Source organism: Anguilla anguilla, chromosome 2 (genome assembly GCF_013347855.1).
Source record: "Anguilla anguilla isolate fAngAng1 chromosome 2, fAngAng1.pri, whole genome shotgun sequence".
NCBI classification, from domain to species: Eukaryota; Metazoa; Chordata; class Actinopteri; order Anguilliformes; family Anguillidae; genus Anguilla; species Anguilla anguilla.
Genome location: NC_049202.1, coordinates 34586488 through 34601575, shown reverse-complemented (window position 1 = coordinate 34601575; position 15088 = coordinate 34586488). Strand labels below are relative to the sequence as shown.

The 15088-nt window shown below is 56.7% G+C and overlaps 1 protein-coding gene across 13 annotated transcripts in view; it reads left to right on the top strand.

The window, feature by feature from the left end:
- Positions 1–15088, top strand: part of tanc2b (tetratricopeptide repeat, ankyrin repeat and coiled-coil containing 2b) — a 243509-nt gene that overhangs the window by 137614 nt on the left and 90807 nt on the right. For 11 of the 13 annotated variants that reach the window (XM_035405991.1, XM_035405993.1, XM_035405989.1 and 8 more), the window contains one exon: positions 4509–4691. In XM_035405991.1, coding sequence (XP_035261882.1) covers positions 4509–4691 — 183 coding nt within the window. Of the gene's footprint in view, positions 1–4508; positions 4692–11754; positions 11912–15088 lie in introns of those variants that run through there. The other 2 variants (XM_035405997.1, XM_035405994.1) reach the window with 1 other exon arrangement.

The following is a 15088-nucleotide window of genomic DNA, read 5'->3' as shown; positions in this document are numbered from 1 at the left end:
GACAGTGGTGTGGGTGTACGACAGTGACGTGGGTGTAGGACAATGGTGTGGGTGTAGGACAGTGAGTTGGGTGTAGGGCAGTGATGTGGGTGTAGGACAGTGATGTGGGTGTAGGGCAGTGGTGTGGTGTGGTGTAGGACAATGGTGTGGGTGTGGAACTGCAGCATGGGTGTAGGACAGTGAGTTGGGCGTAGGGCAGTGATGTGGGTGTAGGGCAGTGGTGTGGGTGTGGAACTGCAGCATGGGTGTAGGACAGTGAGTTGAGCGTAGGGCAGTGATGTGGGTGTAGGGCAGTGATGTGGGTGTAGGGCAGTGGTGTGGGTGTGGAACTGCAGCATGGGTGTAGGACAGTGAGTTGAGTGTAGGGCAGTGATGTTGGTGTAGGGCAGTGGTGTGGGTGTACGACAGTGACGTGGGTGTAGGACAATGGTGTGGGTGTAGGACAGTGAGTTGGGTGTAGGGCAGTGATGTGGGTGTAGGGCAGTGATGTGGGTGTAGGGCAGTGGTGTGGTGTGGTGTAGGACAATGGTGTGGGTGTGGAACTGCAGCATGGGTGTAGGACAGTGAGTTGGGCGTAGGGCAGTGATGTGGGTGTAGGGCAGTGATGTGGGTGTAGGGCAGTGGTGTGGGTGTGGAACTGCAGCATGGGTGTAGGACAGTGAGTTGAGCGTAGGGCAGTGATGTGGGTGTAGGACAGTGATGTGGGACAGTGGTGTGGGTGTAGGTCAGTCATGTGGGTGTTGGACAGTGACGTGGGTGTAGGACAATGGTGTGGGCGTAGGACAGTGGGTGTATTACAAGCCGTTCTCTGTTGTCTAGGTGCTGAGATGAGCTAAGGCGCACACCTTTGCGTTATTTTCTTGAAGATGACTTGATCTCAGTGGGCTGATCAGGGCCTTTTGAAGGTCCCAGCAAGCATGCTTGCTTCGCCAGAGTATCGGAGGCTTTCATTTCAGCTCGTAATGTGCCGAGTATACCACAGCGCATTTCAGAAGATGAAAGCAATCAGGGCCTGGCCCATTTAGAGCCGGGGGAAAGCTCCATGCGCCCGGCTAAAGTAACGCAGATGGCTAATTATTCAGCATATCATTGCCATCTCGATCGAATTCCTGGAGAGAATATTTACCCAGGCCGACATCACTTCTTCGCAAATTGCGGCAATTTGAAACGCTACAACGCTGGCCGTTTTACTTGGGAAAGAGCTTGATGAAGCGCGCCCTTTGGTGGATGTGACGGTGTGATGAGGTCCAGGCTGACCGTAGCGCTCGTGTAACATTGCGGACGCTGCCTCTCCCTGTCGGCATGGGATTCAGCATGGCCCCGTTACAGCCCAGAGAGGAATCCCTACTCACACCAATGTGTTCTTCAGAATTTACTCAACAAGTTTATTTATTTTGTGGTGGTGGTGGTGGTGGGCGGGGCGGGGGGATGTGTGTGACTGTGGGGCACATCCTCTGGGAGTGTTGATTCAAACTCGTTGCATTTTGGTCCACCACCCCCCCCCCGCCACCCTTTGTTTCAACAGCTCTAAGTTGCAGAGGAAGTGGGTTCATCTAAGGGTCACAAGTGGGTTCATCTGAGGGTCACTTTTAATTGGTGTCTCTCTACCACATAATATAGCCCTGAATTTTCAGCAGGACTTCTGAAAACCGGCAGACCTTGAGCTGGAAAGTTGTGGTTTAGGTTCCGCTGTTAAGCACTGAGGTGGCGAAGTATAATGTAGCGCGAGCAGTGACGCTAAGCTAACGGAAGGTCCTGCTAACGGATGCGTTTCGCCGGGTTTTAGAGCAGCTTCGTTCACGTGCGAAGATGTACCCGCAGGTCCGAGTGACAGCTTAACCAGCTCTGAGTGACAGCTTACCCAGCTCTGAGTGACAGCTTACCCAGCTCTGAGTGAAAGCTTAGCCAGCTCTGAGTGATAGCTTAACCGGCTCTGAGTGACAGCTTAACCAGCTCTGAGTGACAGCTTAACTAGCTCTGAGTGACAGCTTAACCAGCTCTGAGTGACAGCTTAACCAGCTCTGAGTGACAGCTTACCCAGCTCTGAGTGACAGCTTAGCCAGCTCTGAGTGACAGCTTAACCGGCTCTGAGTGACAGCTTAACCAGCTCTGAGTGACAGCTTAACCAGCTCTGAGTGACAGCTCTGAGTGACAGCTTAACTAGCTCTGAGTGACAGCTTAACCAGCTCTGAGTGACAGCTTAACCAGCTCTGAGTGACAGCTTAACCAGCTCCGAGTGACAGCTCTGAGTGACAGCTTAACCAGCTCTGAGTGACAGCTTAACCAGCTCTGAGTGACAGCTCTGAGTGACAGCTTAACCAGCTCTGAGTGACAGCTTAATCAGCTCTGAGTGACAGCTTAACCAGCTCTGAGTGACAGCTTAACCAGCTCCGAGTGACAGATTAACTAGCTCTGAGTGACAGCTTAACCAGCTCTGAGTGACAGCTTTACCAGCTCTGAGTGACAGCTTAACTAGCTCCGAGTGACAGCTTAACTAGCTCTGAGTGGCAGCTTACCCAGCTCTGAGTGACAGCTTAACCAGCTCTGAGTGACAGCTTAACCAGCTCTGAGTGACAGCTTAACCAGCTCCGAGTGACAGATTAACTAGCTCCGAGTGACAGCTTAACCAGCTCTGAGTGACAGCTTAACCAGCTCTGAGTGACAGCTTAACCAGCTCTGAGTGACAGCTGAACCAGCTCTGAGTGGCAGCTTACCCAGCTCTGAGTGACAGCTTAACCAGCTCTGAGTGACAGCTTAACCAGCTCTGAGTGACAGCTTAACCAGCTCTGAGTGACAGCTTAACCAGCTCCGAGTGACAGATTAACTAGCTCTGAGTGACAGCTTAACCAGCTCTGAGTGACAGCTTAACCAGCTCCGAGTGACAGCTTAACTAGCTCCGAGTGACAGCTTAACTAGCTCCGAGTGACAGCTTTACCAGCTCCGAGTGACAGCTTTACCAGCTCCGAGTGACAGCTTAACCAGCTCCGAGTGACAGCTTAACCAGCTCTGAGTGACAGCTTAACCAGCTCTGAGTGACAGCTTAACCAGCTCAGAGTGACAGCTTAACTAGCTCTGAGTGACAGCTTAACCAGCTCTGAGTGACAGCTTTACCAGCTCTGAGTGACAGCTTAACCAGCTCTGAGTGACAGCTTAACTAGCTCTGAGTGACAGCTTAACCAGCTCCGAGTGACAGCTTAACCGGCTCTGAGTGACAGCTTAACCGGCTCTGAGTGACAGCTTAACTAGCTCTGAGTGACAGCTGAACCAGCTCTGAGTGACAGCTTAACCAGCTCTGAGTGACAGCTCTGAGTGACAGCTTAACTAGCTCTGAGTGACAGCTTAACCAGCTCTGAGTGACAGCTTAACCAGCTCCGAGTGACAGCTCTGAGTGACAGCTTAACCAGCTCTGAGTGACAGCTTAACCAGCTCTGAGTGACAGCTCTGAGTGACAGCTTAACCAGCTCTGAGTGACAGCTTAATCAGCTCTGAGTGACAGCTTAACCAGCTCTGAGTGACAGCTTAACCAGCTCCGAGTGACAGATTAACTAGCTCTGAGTGACAGCTTAACCAGCTCTGAGTGACAGCTTTACCAGCTCTGAGTGACAGCTTAACTAGCTCCGAGTGACAGCTTAACTAGCTCTGAGTGGCAGCTTACCCAGCTCTGAGTGACAGCTTAACCAGCTCTGAGTGACAGCTTAACCAGCTCCGAGTGACAGATTAACTAGCTCTGAGTGACAGCTTAACCAGCTCTGAGTGACAGCTTTACCAGCTCTGAGTGACAGCTTAACTAGCTCCGAGTGACAGCTTTACCAGCTCCGAGTGACAGCTTAACCAGCTCTGAGTGACAGCTTAACCAGCTCTGAGTGACAGCTTAACCAGCTCTGAGTGACAGTTTAACCAGCTCCGAGTGACAGCTTAACTAGCTCCGAGTGACAGCTTAACTAGCTCCGAGTGACAGCTTAACTAGCTCCGAGTGACAGCTTAACTAGCTCCGAGTGACAGCTTTACCAGCTCTGAGTGACAGCTTTACCAGCTCCGAGTGACAGCTTAACCAGCTCCGAGTGACAGCTTAACCAGCTCCGAGTGACAGCTTAACCAGCTCCGAGTGACAGCTTTACCAGCTCCGAGTGACAGCTTAACCAGCTCCGAGTGACAGCTTAACTAGCTCCGAGTGACAGCTTAACCAGCTCTGAGTGACAGCTTAACCAGCTCTGAGTGACAGCTTAACTAGCTCTGAGTGACAGCTTAACCAGCTCCGAGTGACAGCTTAACCAGCTCTGAGTGACAGCTTAACCAGCTCTGAGTGACAGCTTTACCAGCTCTGAGTGACAGCTTAACCAGCTCTGAGTGACAGCTTAACCAGCTCTGAGTGACAGCTTAACCAGCTCCGAGTGACAGCTTAACTAGCTCTGAGTGACAGCTTAACCAGCTCTGAGTGACAGCTTAACCAGCTCCGAGTGACAGCTAAAGCGGGTGTGAAACGCGCAGTGTGTCCTCCTGTCCTGCAGGTGGCAGCTCCACAGACAGCGACTGCGCCTTTGAAGGAGACTACGCCGCGCCCCCGCTGCCAGTGACCGAAGGCATGCAGCACATCCGCATCATGGAAGGCGTGTCCCGCTCGCTGCCCTCCTCCCCGCTGCTCACGCACCAGACCGTCAGCATGAGGCTGCAGCCAATGAAGAAGCTCACAGGTATGAGTCCCGCCCACCTCTAGCCCCTCCCCGACACCACCCCCCCCCCCGAGGGAACTCGCACCACGGTGGCTTTAAGACGCCCCCTCTTCAGCAACCGGCGGGAATGGATTCCGAACGGAAAGAACCCATTGATGTCAGGAAGTGGGTCGCCTCTTCCTGGAATTCAATTAGACACGGCCCGAGGGAATCTGGAATTATTGTGATAATTGGCTTGTTGATGAGTCGATATGGCGGGAAGCGCTCGGGTGGAAGTCGCGAGTTGAGCCGAGGCGGATCTGGCGCTGCCAGCCAGTCGGCGGCTCCGCTAATGATGCTTTCTGTCTAATGGCCGTTACGGCATCTGGCGATTCGGTCTCGCCGGGGAACCTCGTCCCGCTGTGAATCACCGCACGAACGGGACAAGCTAGCCCTTCTGCTAACCGCTTCCGCTGGCCGTCGCAAGACTTTGTAGCACGGTAGCAAACAGAGCTTTACTCATGTGAAGAATGTAAAAAAAAAAAAAAAAATTTTTTAAACACTGTGGTACACTGTCTGGAACATTCGTACATTACCACTAATTACGTCTAACCACAGTTATCTCAGTTCTTCCGAGAATGTGGAATCCGAGCGTGCATTAGAGGGGAAATTTTGGACACAGTTACTGATGTTTGTCTCATGGCATTTTGAAAAAGCAGTGGTGTGGATGTAAATGGCATTTTGAAAAAGCAGTGGTGTGGATGTAAATGTGCGGAGACAAAGTGATAATATCTTTTGCACTGTGTGAAGGTGTGATACAGTACCATACTGCTTACGGCTTTTTTTTGTGTGCAGTCTCAGCTGTTACCACTAGGGTGCGCCAGCGTCTTGTTTTCTTTGCTTCTTTAACCCTTTCCTCGCTCTCGTCGCCGAGGCTGGGGAGAACGTTTATGTAACGCTGCTTCGGTGGTCTGAACGCTGTCACCGCGCCTGGCGGAAGCCCCGTCAGTCGCGCGAGGCTTCGCCCTCGCCCTCGCCCTCGCCCTCGCCCTCGCCCTCGCCCTCGCCCTCGCCCTCGCCCTCGCCCTCGCCCTCGCCCTCGCCCTCGCCCTCGCCCTCGCCCTCGCCCTCGCCCTCGCCCTCGCCTGTTTGTGCGTGCGCTCGGAGAGGCGGCCTCGTTTCCTCGAATTCTGTGAATCGAAATTCGCAGAAAGCCGACGTTATCCGGGAAAGCCGCCCTTCCCCTCACGCGGACTGCGCGGCGTTCCCTGCGCGTTCAGGCGTCCGGCGCGCTGAACCACCGTCCCGCCGGGGCGTTTCCGTCCGGGGGGAGAGACGCGCCTCGGGGGCGCGCCTGCGACGCGGCGCTGACTCAGAGCCCGCGTCGCTGCGGTCTGTGGAACACGGAGCCGTGGTCGGGCTTTAGTGACGCCGCACGCCGGCCCCAGGACACTGCAGTCCGGTAAATACCGGGGTCATTTCGTTTGGTGGGTTTGGTGTAAATGCCGAGTCGTGGGTGATTGAGCAGGCGGGGAGGAACGCTGGGGACGTTTGGGTGTGGTCCGTTCTTTTTTTTTGGCTGGACCGCAACGGCGGGGCCAGCGCTTACAAACACGAATGTCTGTGACTGAGTGACTGAGCGATGAGGTTACACCATTGGTCGGCCGAGTTGTGAAGTTCCGCCATTGGTCGGCCGGTCCAGCCACGTAGTAGGTTTTGACCTGATCTTGTTGTCTTCAGTGAGCGGCTCACCCTAAAGCTGATGTTCTGGGCAGGTCAGCAGGCGGCCGTCTCGCAGAGCCGTGACCGGACCGAGCTGTGGCCTCGGGGACAGTTTTAAGCGGCTTGTCCCGGTGCGTCGGGGGCGTGTGTGAGGGGTGAGTCGGGCGGGTCCAGCACGGCGCTCTGGTCGCGGCGCTCCGGTTTCCTTCACTGTGACCCAGGGCTGACCCGCAGACCTTCATGCCAGCCCCCCCCCCTCCCGTGGGCTCCTTCCGTCCAGCTGTCTCCTTCTCCTGTTCCCTCTCTCCCTCCTCCTCCTTTTTCTGTCTCAGATGGAATGAGGAGGCTGCCATTTTCTGACCATTCCTCTCATTCATCCTTTCTTTTTCTCCGTCTGCTTCTCCTCCTCTCACTTCTCTCCTGACCTCATGTGAACTGAAGGAGCCGCCTCTCTTCTCTCCACCCACTTTCTCTCCTCTCCACCCAACCCTCTCTCCTCTCCACCCAACCCTCTCTCCTCTTCACCCACTTTCTCTCCTCTCCACCCAACCCTCTCTCCTCTCCACCCACCCGCTCACCTCTCCACCCAACCCTCTTACCTCTTCATCCACCCTCTCTCCTCTCCACCCACCCTCTCTCCTCTCCACCAACCCTCTTACCTCTCCACCAACCCTCTTACCTCTTCATCCACTTTCTCTCCTCTCCACCCACCAGCTCACCTCTCCACCAACCCTCTTACCTCTTCATCCACCCTCTCTCCTCTCCACCCACCCTCTCTCCTCTCCACCAACCCTCTTACCTCTCCACCCACCCTCTCTCCTCTCCACCAACACTCTTACCTCTCCACCCACCCTCTCTCCGCTCCACCCACTCTCTCTTCTCTCCACCAACCCTCTCTCCTCTCCACCAACCCTCTTACCTCTTCATCCACTCTCTCTCCTCTCCACCCACTTTCTCTCCTCTCCACCTACCCTCTCTCCTCTCCACCCACTTTCTCACCTCTCCACCCACTTTCTCTCCTCTCCACCCACCCGCTCACCTCTCCACCCAACCCTCCCTCCTCTCCACCCACTTTCTCACCTCTCCACCCACCCGCTCACCTCTCCACCCAACCCTCTCTCCTCTCCACCCACTTTCTCTCCTCTCCACCAATCCTCTCTCCTCTCCACCCAACCCTCTCTCCTCTCCATCCACCCTCTCTCCTCTCCACCCAACCCTCTCTCCTCTCCACCCACTTTCTCTCCTCTCCACCAATCCTCTCTTCTCTCCACCCAACCCTCTCTCCTCTCCACCCACCCGCTCACCTCTCCACCCAACCCTCTCTCCTCTCCACCCACTTTCTCTCCTCTCCACCAATCCTCTCTCCTCTCCACCAACCCTCTCTCCTCTCCATCCACCCTCTCTCCTCTCCACCCAACCCTCTCTCCTCTCCACCCAACCCTCTCTCCTCTCCATCCACCCTCTCTCCTCTCCACCCACTTTCTCTCCTCTCAACCAATCCTCTCTCCTCTCCACCCAACCCTCTCTCCTCTCCACCAGTCCTCTCTCCTCTCCACCAACCCTCTCTCCTCTCCACCCAACCCTCTCTCCTCTCCACCCACGGCGCCCTGGCCCTGCCCCCGGCAGGTCCCTCTCCTCTCCCCCTCCGTCGCCGTGACGATGGGCCCGTGGAAGGGAAGGGGAAAGGGCGGGTCTTATCTGGCTCCTCGGATCTCGGAAATGAAAACAGTGTGAGAGCGCTGACCTTTTCAGGAAATCAGTCAGCTTCTCATTTAATCTCCCTGTCGGGGGGGGAGGGTCCCAGGGGTGTCCCAGCTACTCCCAAGCAGCCCGTGAAATGGCTTTCTGAGCGGGCGCCATTCCGGATCTGTCGGCTCAAGGTGTGGGATTCGCCACTGTTCTCGGTTTCCTTTTTTTACCCTGGGGATCAAAGCCGCCTTGTTTCCATTGGCACATAAAGGCAACGCTAATTATCTCATTTAAATAATTAGCTTTGTTAACTTTAGCTGAGCCCTGAAGTGGGTCTGCGCTTTCTGTAGCCTTGTACCTGTCCTCAAAGGGAGAGTTGGTGTTTTTGTCTTCCTCTTGAGAAAAGAAAATGGAGGGAAAAACACACACACCATAGCACTCAGAGATTCTAATGTTTACCACCTATAAAGAGCCTGCCTTTTCGGTTTCTCTGTTGTCGCGGTCAGAACAGACTGAATTTTCTCATTTCTTGCATTGGTTTGAGGTTGGCTTCTAGTAGCAAGAGACTTTGTTGTGACGCGTGTCCTTCAGGAAATCAAGGAGTCGTTTCGTTATAAAAATTCGCACACAACAGGCGGGCGGCAAGGTAAAGACACACGAACGCCGCTGCCGGTGCAAAGCTTTTGGAAACGGCGCCATGGTTAGCACGTTAGCACGTTAGCTAGCGAGCGCGTGCCTCAGAACCTTTCCTTTTGAGGTTACCGGAGAGATAGCCTAACGGTCGCTGTGGCGGCGAGAGCGTCTGTTCCACAGAGGTGCGGCATTGTGTCCTTTGTCCTTCTAATTCTGCGCTCTGACATTTGTGCAACGGGGCTAAATGGCGTTCATTTTTCGGTAGAATGCCAGAGGTCGCTCACTGCTCCCCGAGTCCGTCTGTGGAACGCGGCCTCCCTGATGATAAGGGGCTGGTGAGCGCTGACTAGGCACGTATTTCGCAAGGGTTTTCTGGGTTTTCTGGAGGCGATATGGTTTTTTTTTTTACATGATGCTGTGGGAAACACGCCTGCCACAGGCCACCGAAGTGGCTTTCCAAGGGGCCCTCCAGCACAGAGACACAGGGAGAAGATGTTCAAATAGTCCACATTTATTTACAAGGTTTGGCAAGATGTTACAGCCAAGGAGCAGATGTTAACCCTGTCATGACAGAGGCTCTCCTTTGTGTGAGTGGGGATGGCAGATTTAACCTGTGCGCAGTGATTACCTCACTACGCACAGGTGCAGCCACTCCTGTTCCTAGGTCCAATCAGCCTGGCCAATTATCTAATTCTTAACCAATTATCCAATTGGCCAGGTCTAATTAGCTTGACCCAGGTCAGGTGTGGCTGCTTAAACCAGCCATCCCCACACCACAGATGCGTATTCTAATTCAGCTGGACTCAGGAGCTCAGTTTTCTGCCTGAAACACGAGCGCGCGTCTCCATGTGAGGTCCCGCCGTGCGCCCTTCAATGACGCCAATCAGCGCGATCGCAGCCTCTCCGTGCGTTTGTGTTTAAGGGACGGACAGTCGCGCCCCGAACGGGTCTGATTAAAGTCATTCATCGCGGCCGCCTGCACCGCCATCAGAGACGTGCCGTTAGCGTGGCTCAGACGAAGCCGTCTCTCGCCCCGCGTTTCGCCGAAAAGAGAACGGGGGCTGCGCCGGCGGATTCCTTTCGTGTAGCAACGCCGGGAAAAAACCCCGTTCAGGGCCTGGAGACGGTCATCCCCCCCCCCCCCCCCCCCCCCCCCCCCCCCCCCCGCTCCGGGCTGATGGCGGTAATGAGGCTGACATTTCCGGGCCGGAAATGCGACGTTTTTCGGCGGCGTCGCCATGGGACCCTCTTAAAAACCACTAAAAAGGCGGGGGGGCTAAACGACAAAAAGGTGACGGACGCACGCGGAGGACCCAGACCGCAAGGGGCTGCCGGTGCGCCGGCTCGCCGGATCAGAACGGGTCGCCGCCGCGGCCGTAGCGGAGAGTGAGTCATTTCCCCGGCGTCCATCAGCCGGCTCCGCGCGGGGCCCGTCGCCGTGGGCGCGCGTGCGCCCGAGAGACCGTCGCTCGAAAACCCGCCATCCGGTCTGCTACGGCCCCGCTTTTTTTTCCAGAGCTGAGACGCTGAGATCCGGACAGAAAACCAGCCGGAGCCCCCGAGCCGGGGAAAGCGCCCGTCGGGTTCCTCGCCCGGCCCGGATTAGATCGGGCCGGCGACGGACATCCCGCGTTCCAGAGACGAGAGAGAGAGAGAACGAGGGCTCGTCAGCGGCGGCGTGAGCGTGCCGTGCGCGTCGCGTATCGGTGAACGGAGGCGGGTGGGCGTCTTCCCCCTGGGCTGAAGCGCCTCTCGGTTCTGAGATTGGTTCTGCCGCTCGGATGGGGAGGGGAGGGGGGGGGATGAGATTAGCCTCTCCCTGGGGACACTGTGCTTCAGGAGCTTCCTCGCTCTCTCTCTCTCTCTCTCACACCTCGGTGGCTGTTAGGCGCCACGGCGATGGCTCTTAAACGAAGCTGCCGCTTCCCGTGGAGCCTGGCTTTACCGCAGGGAGTCCGCGGGCCCCCGGGGGCCCTTGGGAGTACTGCAGGGGGTCCCTGACCAGATTCGTTACGCAGTGACTATAAATAGATAACGGAAAGTATTTCCAAAATGAGAAGCCTTTTAAACTTATGATGGGGGGACCCCTGCATGCCTTACGGTCTGGGTGGGGGGGTCCCTGTTTCTTAAAAAAAAAGGTTGAAACCCCGTGTTCCAGAGAGCGAGATGTGGAGAGAGGGGAAAGGTCTCTGAAAAGCAGACGCTGCAGCAGTAGGGTCTGAGGTCTAAAGGTAACGAAAGGGCTGGTTGGCCGGGGGTGGGGGGCGGGCGATGGGCTCGCCGTACATCCGTCACAGAGCCAATGACCTACCGCTCTCAGCTAGCTGCGCCCCTCCCACTGCTCCCCATTTATGGATTTTGCTCACTCAGAGCGATTCTCATAAACAGCAAGTGTCCCTTTAATAACTCGGCTCTTTATTTTTTTTTCTTCCTTTTTTTTGAACCCACCCTCCACTCTCCTCCCTCCCTCCCTCCCTCCCTCCTCTGCGGTCGCCATGACAACAGCAGCACTGCACCATTCATCCGCTCCAGACCCGTGCTCCGACTGGCAGACGCTCGTTCCGTGGAGCCTCTCTCTCTCTCTCTCTCTCTCACACACACACACACACACACACACGCTCGCGCGCGCACGCACACACGCTTGCCCGGGGACGGACGCAGGAGAAGAGAAGAGGGGCGAAAGAGCTTCAGCCTTCCGCCCCCCCCCCCCCCTCCACCCACCCACCCACCCAGCGGGAACCTTTATCCTCCTCTTCCTCGGCGGCTGGGAAGAGGCAGAAAGCGGACCGGTCGGCGGGGGGAGACGTCCCCCGGGCGTCCCTCTCTCCCCCCCGGCCACTCGCTGACTGCCACCGTCGCCGCCCGGGCGCCCTCCTCCTCCTCCTCCCTCTCCCTCTTCCTCTCCCTCTCCGCCTCGGCGTAGCCGAACGCAGCAGACGCGCGGGCGCCGGGCTCTTCTCCTCCGCTCCGCCCGGGCGCGCTCGGTGGAGTCTCCTCTCTCTCTCTCGCCTCTCCGGGGTTTTTTTTTTAAAACCTCTTTTTCCGTTTCGCGCGCCGCGTGCCGGCTCGGGTCCGTCCGTCCGTCCGTCCGTCCGTGGGTCCGATGAGCTGGTCGGCGCCGGGAGGAGAGCACGGGCTGCTGCTGTCGCTGGACGGCGACGGGGGAGAGCTGGCGCCCTACTCCGGCCTGGCGGGATGCGGGACCTGGTTTGAGAACGGTGAGCTCGCCCCCCCCCCCCCCCTTTTCCTCCCCCTCCGCCCTCCCCCTCTGTCCCCTTTGCCCTACCCGCCCTCTGCTCTGCCAGCGCTCTCTGTCCCCCTCAGCTGGGGGCTCGGAGCGGTAGGGGGTGGGGGTTGTGGGGTGGTGGTGGTGGGGGGGGGGGGTACGGGTCCTTACACACTGGCGTTAGAGCGCTGGTGGTTTCCTTGGCGGTTTGGCGGTTTGTCTGTGTGGGCTGCAGAGTCTCTGCTCTCTGTGTGGTGCGCTGAGCGTCCAGGGCTCAGGCCCGGCTCACCCGGCCCGCGTCAGCAGAGCGACGGGCTTTTAGGGAGCGAGCGCGAGGGCCAGAGTGGCGAAGGCGAGGGCCAGGGTGGCGAAGGCGAGGGCCAGAGTGGCGAAGGCGAGGGCCAGAGTGGCGAAGGCGAGGGCCAGGGTGGCGAAGGCGAGGGCCAGAGTGGCGAAGGCGAGGGCCAGGGTGGCGAAGGCGAGGGCCAGAGTGGCGAAGGCGAGGGCCAGAGTGGCGAAGGCGAGGGCCAGGGTGGCGAAGGCGAGAGCGAGTGCGCGCAGCTTTCTGTTCGCGGGGTGGGCGTAACCTTCACCCCCTAACCCCCGCCCCTCGCCTCCCCTACCGCCGTCCCGCCTCCGGCTGGATTTGCATACGTAACCGCGGAGACGCGTCCTCCGGCGAGGCGCCTCGTCTCAGTGGTCGGTCTCGGGCCGAGGGGGGCCGGGTAACCAAACCCGGCGTCCGCAGCGTGGCGTCGCAGCCGCTCCGTTTGTCGCTCTCACGCCGCGTCGGCGGAAACGAAGCGCTGCTCTCTGATGGCTCTCCGGCGTGCCGCGGCGGGGTGGCGGCATGTCGCGTACCCGCTGTCAATCAAATCAACGCCGGGGGTGACTGGCGGCGAACGCGCTGCGCCAGGTCCAGGCCCGACTGGCTTGCCTTTTTCTTTTTTTTTACGGGACGCGGTTAGCCAGCTGACACTGGGGGGCTCACGCCGTGGCGACCGGCGGGGATCGCCGCGACGACGACGACGACGACGCGCGGCCCCGCTTCCCTGCAGGCCCCTCCTCGTTTCGGGCACCGGGCCCCTCTGTGGGCTACCGAATCGAACGGAAGTGAAATCGGCTAATGACATAAACGCCCCGGATAAATTGCTGCTTGTCTTGTGTTCTGCCCGACAATTAAAGCTGCATTCGTACAAATTGGATTGTACCGTTAAACGCGTTTCATTAGCGTTAATCAAAGAGGCAAACGGTTTCTGGTCGAAGCGCGAGCATCACGTCTGTGCGTTTTCATTAAACTGGCTGATTGTGAAATGTGAATTATGTCCCAGCGCTGAAGACGCTGTCAGACGGCGAATCAGACATTTGGGAGGACCGTTTGGAGAGCCGGACGTTGGTCGAGGTGAAGCGGCAGCCTGTCGATAAACCTGTCGATCTGTCACTGCAAATAAACCAATTTTGTAGCATTTCTGCTGCGTTCCATTCTACCGCTACTTTACACCAGGCTAGCCAGTGGAGGATGGGCTCCCCCCTCTATATTCGGGTTCCTCTCGAGGTTCTTCCGAATCATTTTTTCTCGCGACTTTACCTCATGTGCTTGCTATTTTGGGGGGTTTCAGGCCTGGTGTTTGCTCTCTTTGCTCTTTTTGCTCTTTTTGTTTCTTGGCTTGCTAGTCTGTAGCATCTAGCTTAGCGTCTTTGTGACAGTTCTCTGTAAAAAGCGCCATGCAAATGAAATTGAATTGAGTGGAATCGATCAGGTTTAAGACTGTATTCAGCGACTGCTTGAGGAAGACAGGCTGGACTGCAGGGTCGTCGTGCATCCGCCCCCGGGGTGAAAGGGTCTTTGGTGAACGGTCGGGGGGGTTCGGGAGGGACCGCCTAGCCTCGCGCGGTTTGCCTCCCCGTGTCGCGCCGCGTACGCTTCCGCGCGTCCCGCTCCTCGTCCGTCGCAACCGCGCCATCGTTCATCCTGTTTCTCTCACCGGTCTGTTACGCAGGCTGCTGGGCTGCAGGCGCTGTTCTGGTCCGTGTGGACGGACCCCGCCGGTCTGATATTGAGCGTCCTGCCATTTCCACTTTTATTTTACTCACAGCGTATGAAAAAATATAGCTTCAGTATATTTCTGAATAAAGGAATGTGGGGCAGTAAAAAGAAAACAGCGGTAAATATTCCTGCTGGATGATGGAGAATGCTGTCAAGCTACAGAGCCCGTGCCGTTGCCAGCTACCACTCCTCCCCCCCCCCAAGTATCTGTATCGTGTGAATTCTATGGTACAGTTTTTTTTCTGCTGCAGCAACCAGGATCATGGAAACGCGGAAACTAAGGCGACGTGAAAATCGCGCGTTTCGTTAAACGCGACGCGCCGATGCGTTTGGCCGGTTCGGTTCCCGGGTCTAATGATACCTCAATTCCGTTTCGGCGGAATTGAGCGTTTGTGCCGGGAAGCGGCTCCCTGCGTCGGACACGTGCGACTGATGAAGGCTGAGAGAGAGAACGGCCTGGAGGAGGAGGAGGAGGAGGAGGAGGAGGGAGGGAGGGAGGGAGGGAGGGAGGGAGGGAGGAGGGGAGGGGTGGAGAGTTTGAATCGGATAAGTGCACGTTTAATAAATCTAACTGCGGGGCCACTCGACGCGTCTCTCCCAGCCAATCAAACGAACTCATCAAGCAAATGGAATAAAAAAGGAAGTCTGAGGGAAAAAAAAAACCGCTGGGAAGCGTAGCGCTTTCTCATCATTTTTTTTGCTTTTTTTTTTTGCTCGCGGATGAATTTTGATTCGACGCTGCATTCCTTCATTGCAGCGCAGACCTCGTCTCAGTTTTACTTGCTGTGGCAGTTTAAGGGATACGATGCTTTTATCCCTCATTTAAAACTATCCGAGGCAACTCATTAGCATGTGTATAATATAATAAACAAATGATGGATATAATTCCGTGTTTGCGCTTGTCTCGTTCTGAAGCTTGATCCCTAATTGTAAAAGCAGTTTTAAAAGTTGTGAACGGCAGCTGCGCGCTTGTTTGTTGAAGTTTGGGATCTGTCGAGTTGCGGAGTGTTTTCCTCTGTGTCGTGAGTATTCTCACCCCCGCTGTGGCAGACTCGACCCCCCCCCAGCCCCCCCCCAGCCCCCCCCTCCCCCAGCCTGAGCCTGGCAGGTGTGTCACTGGAA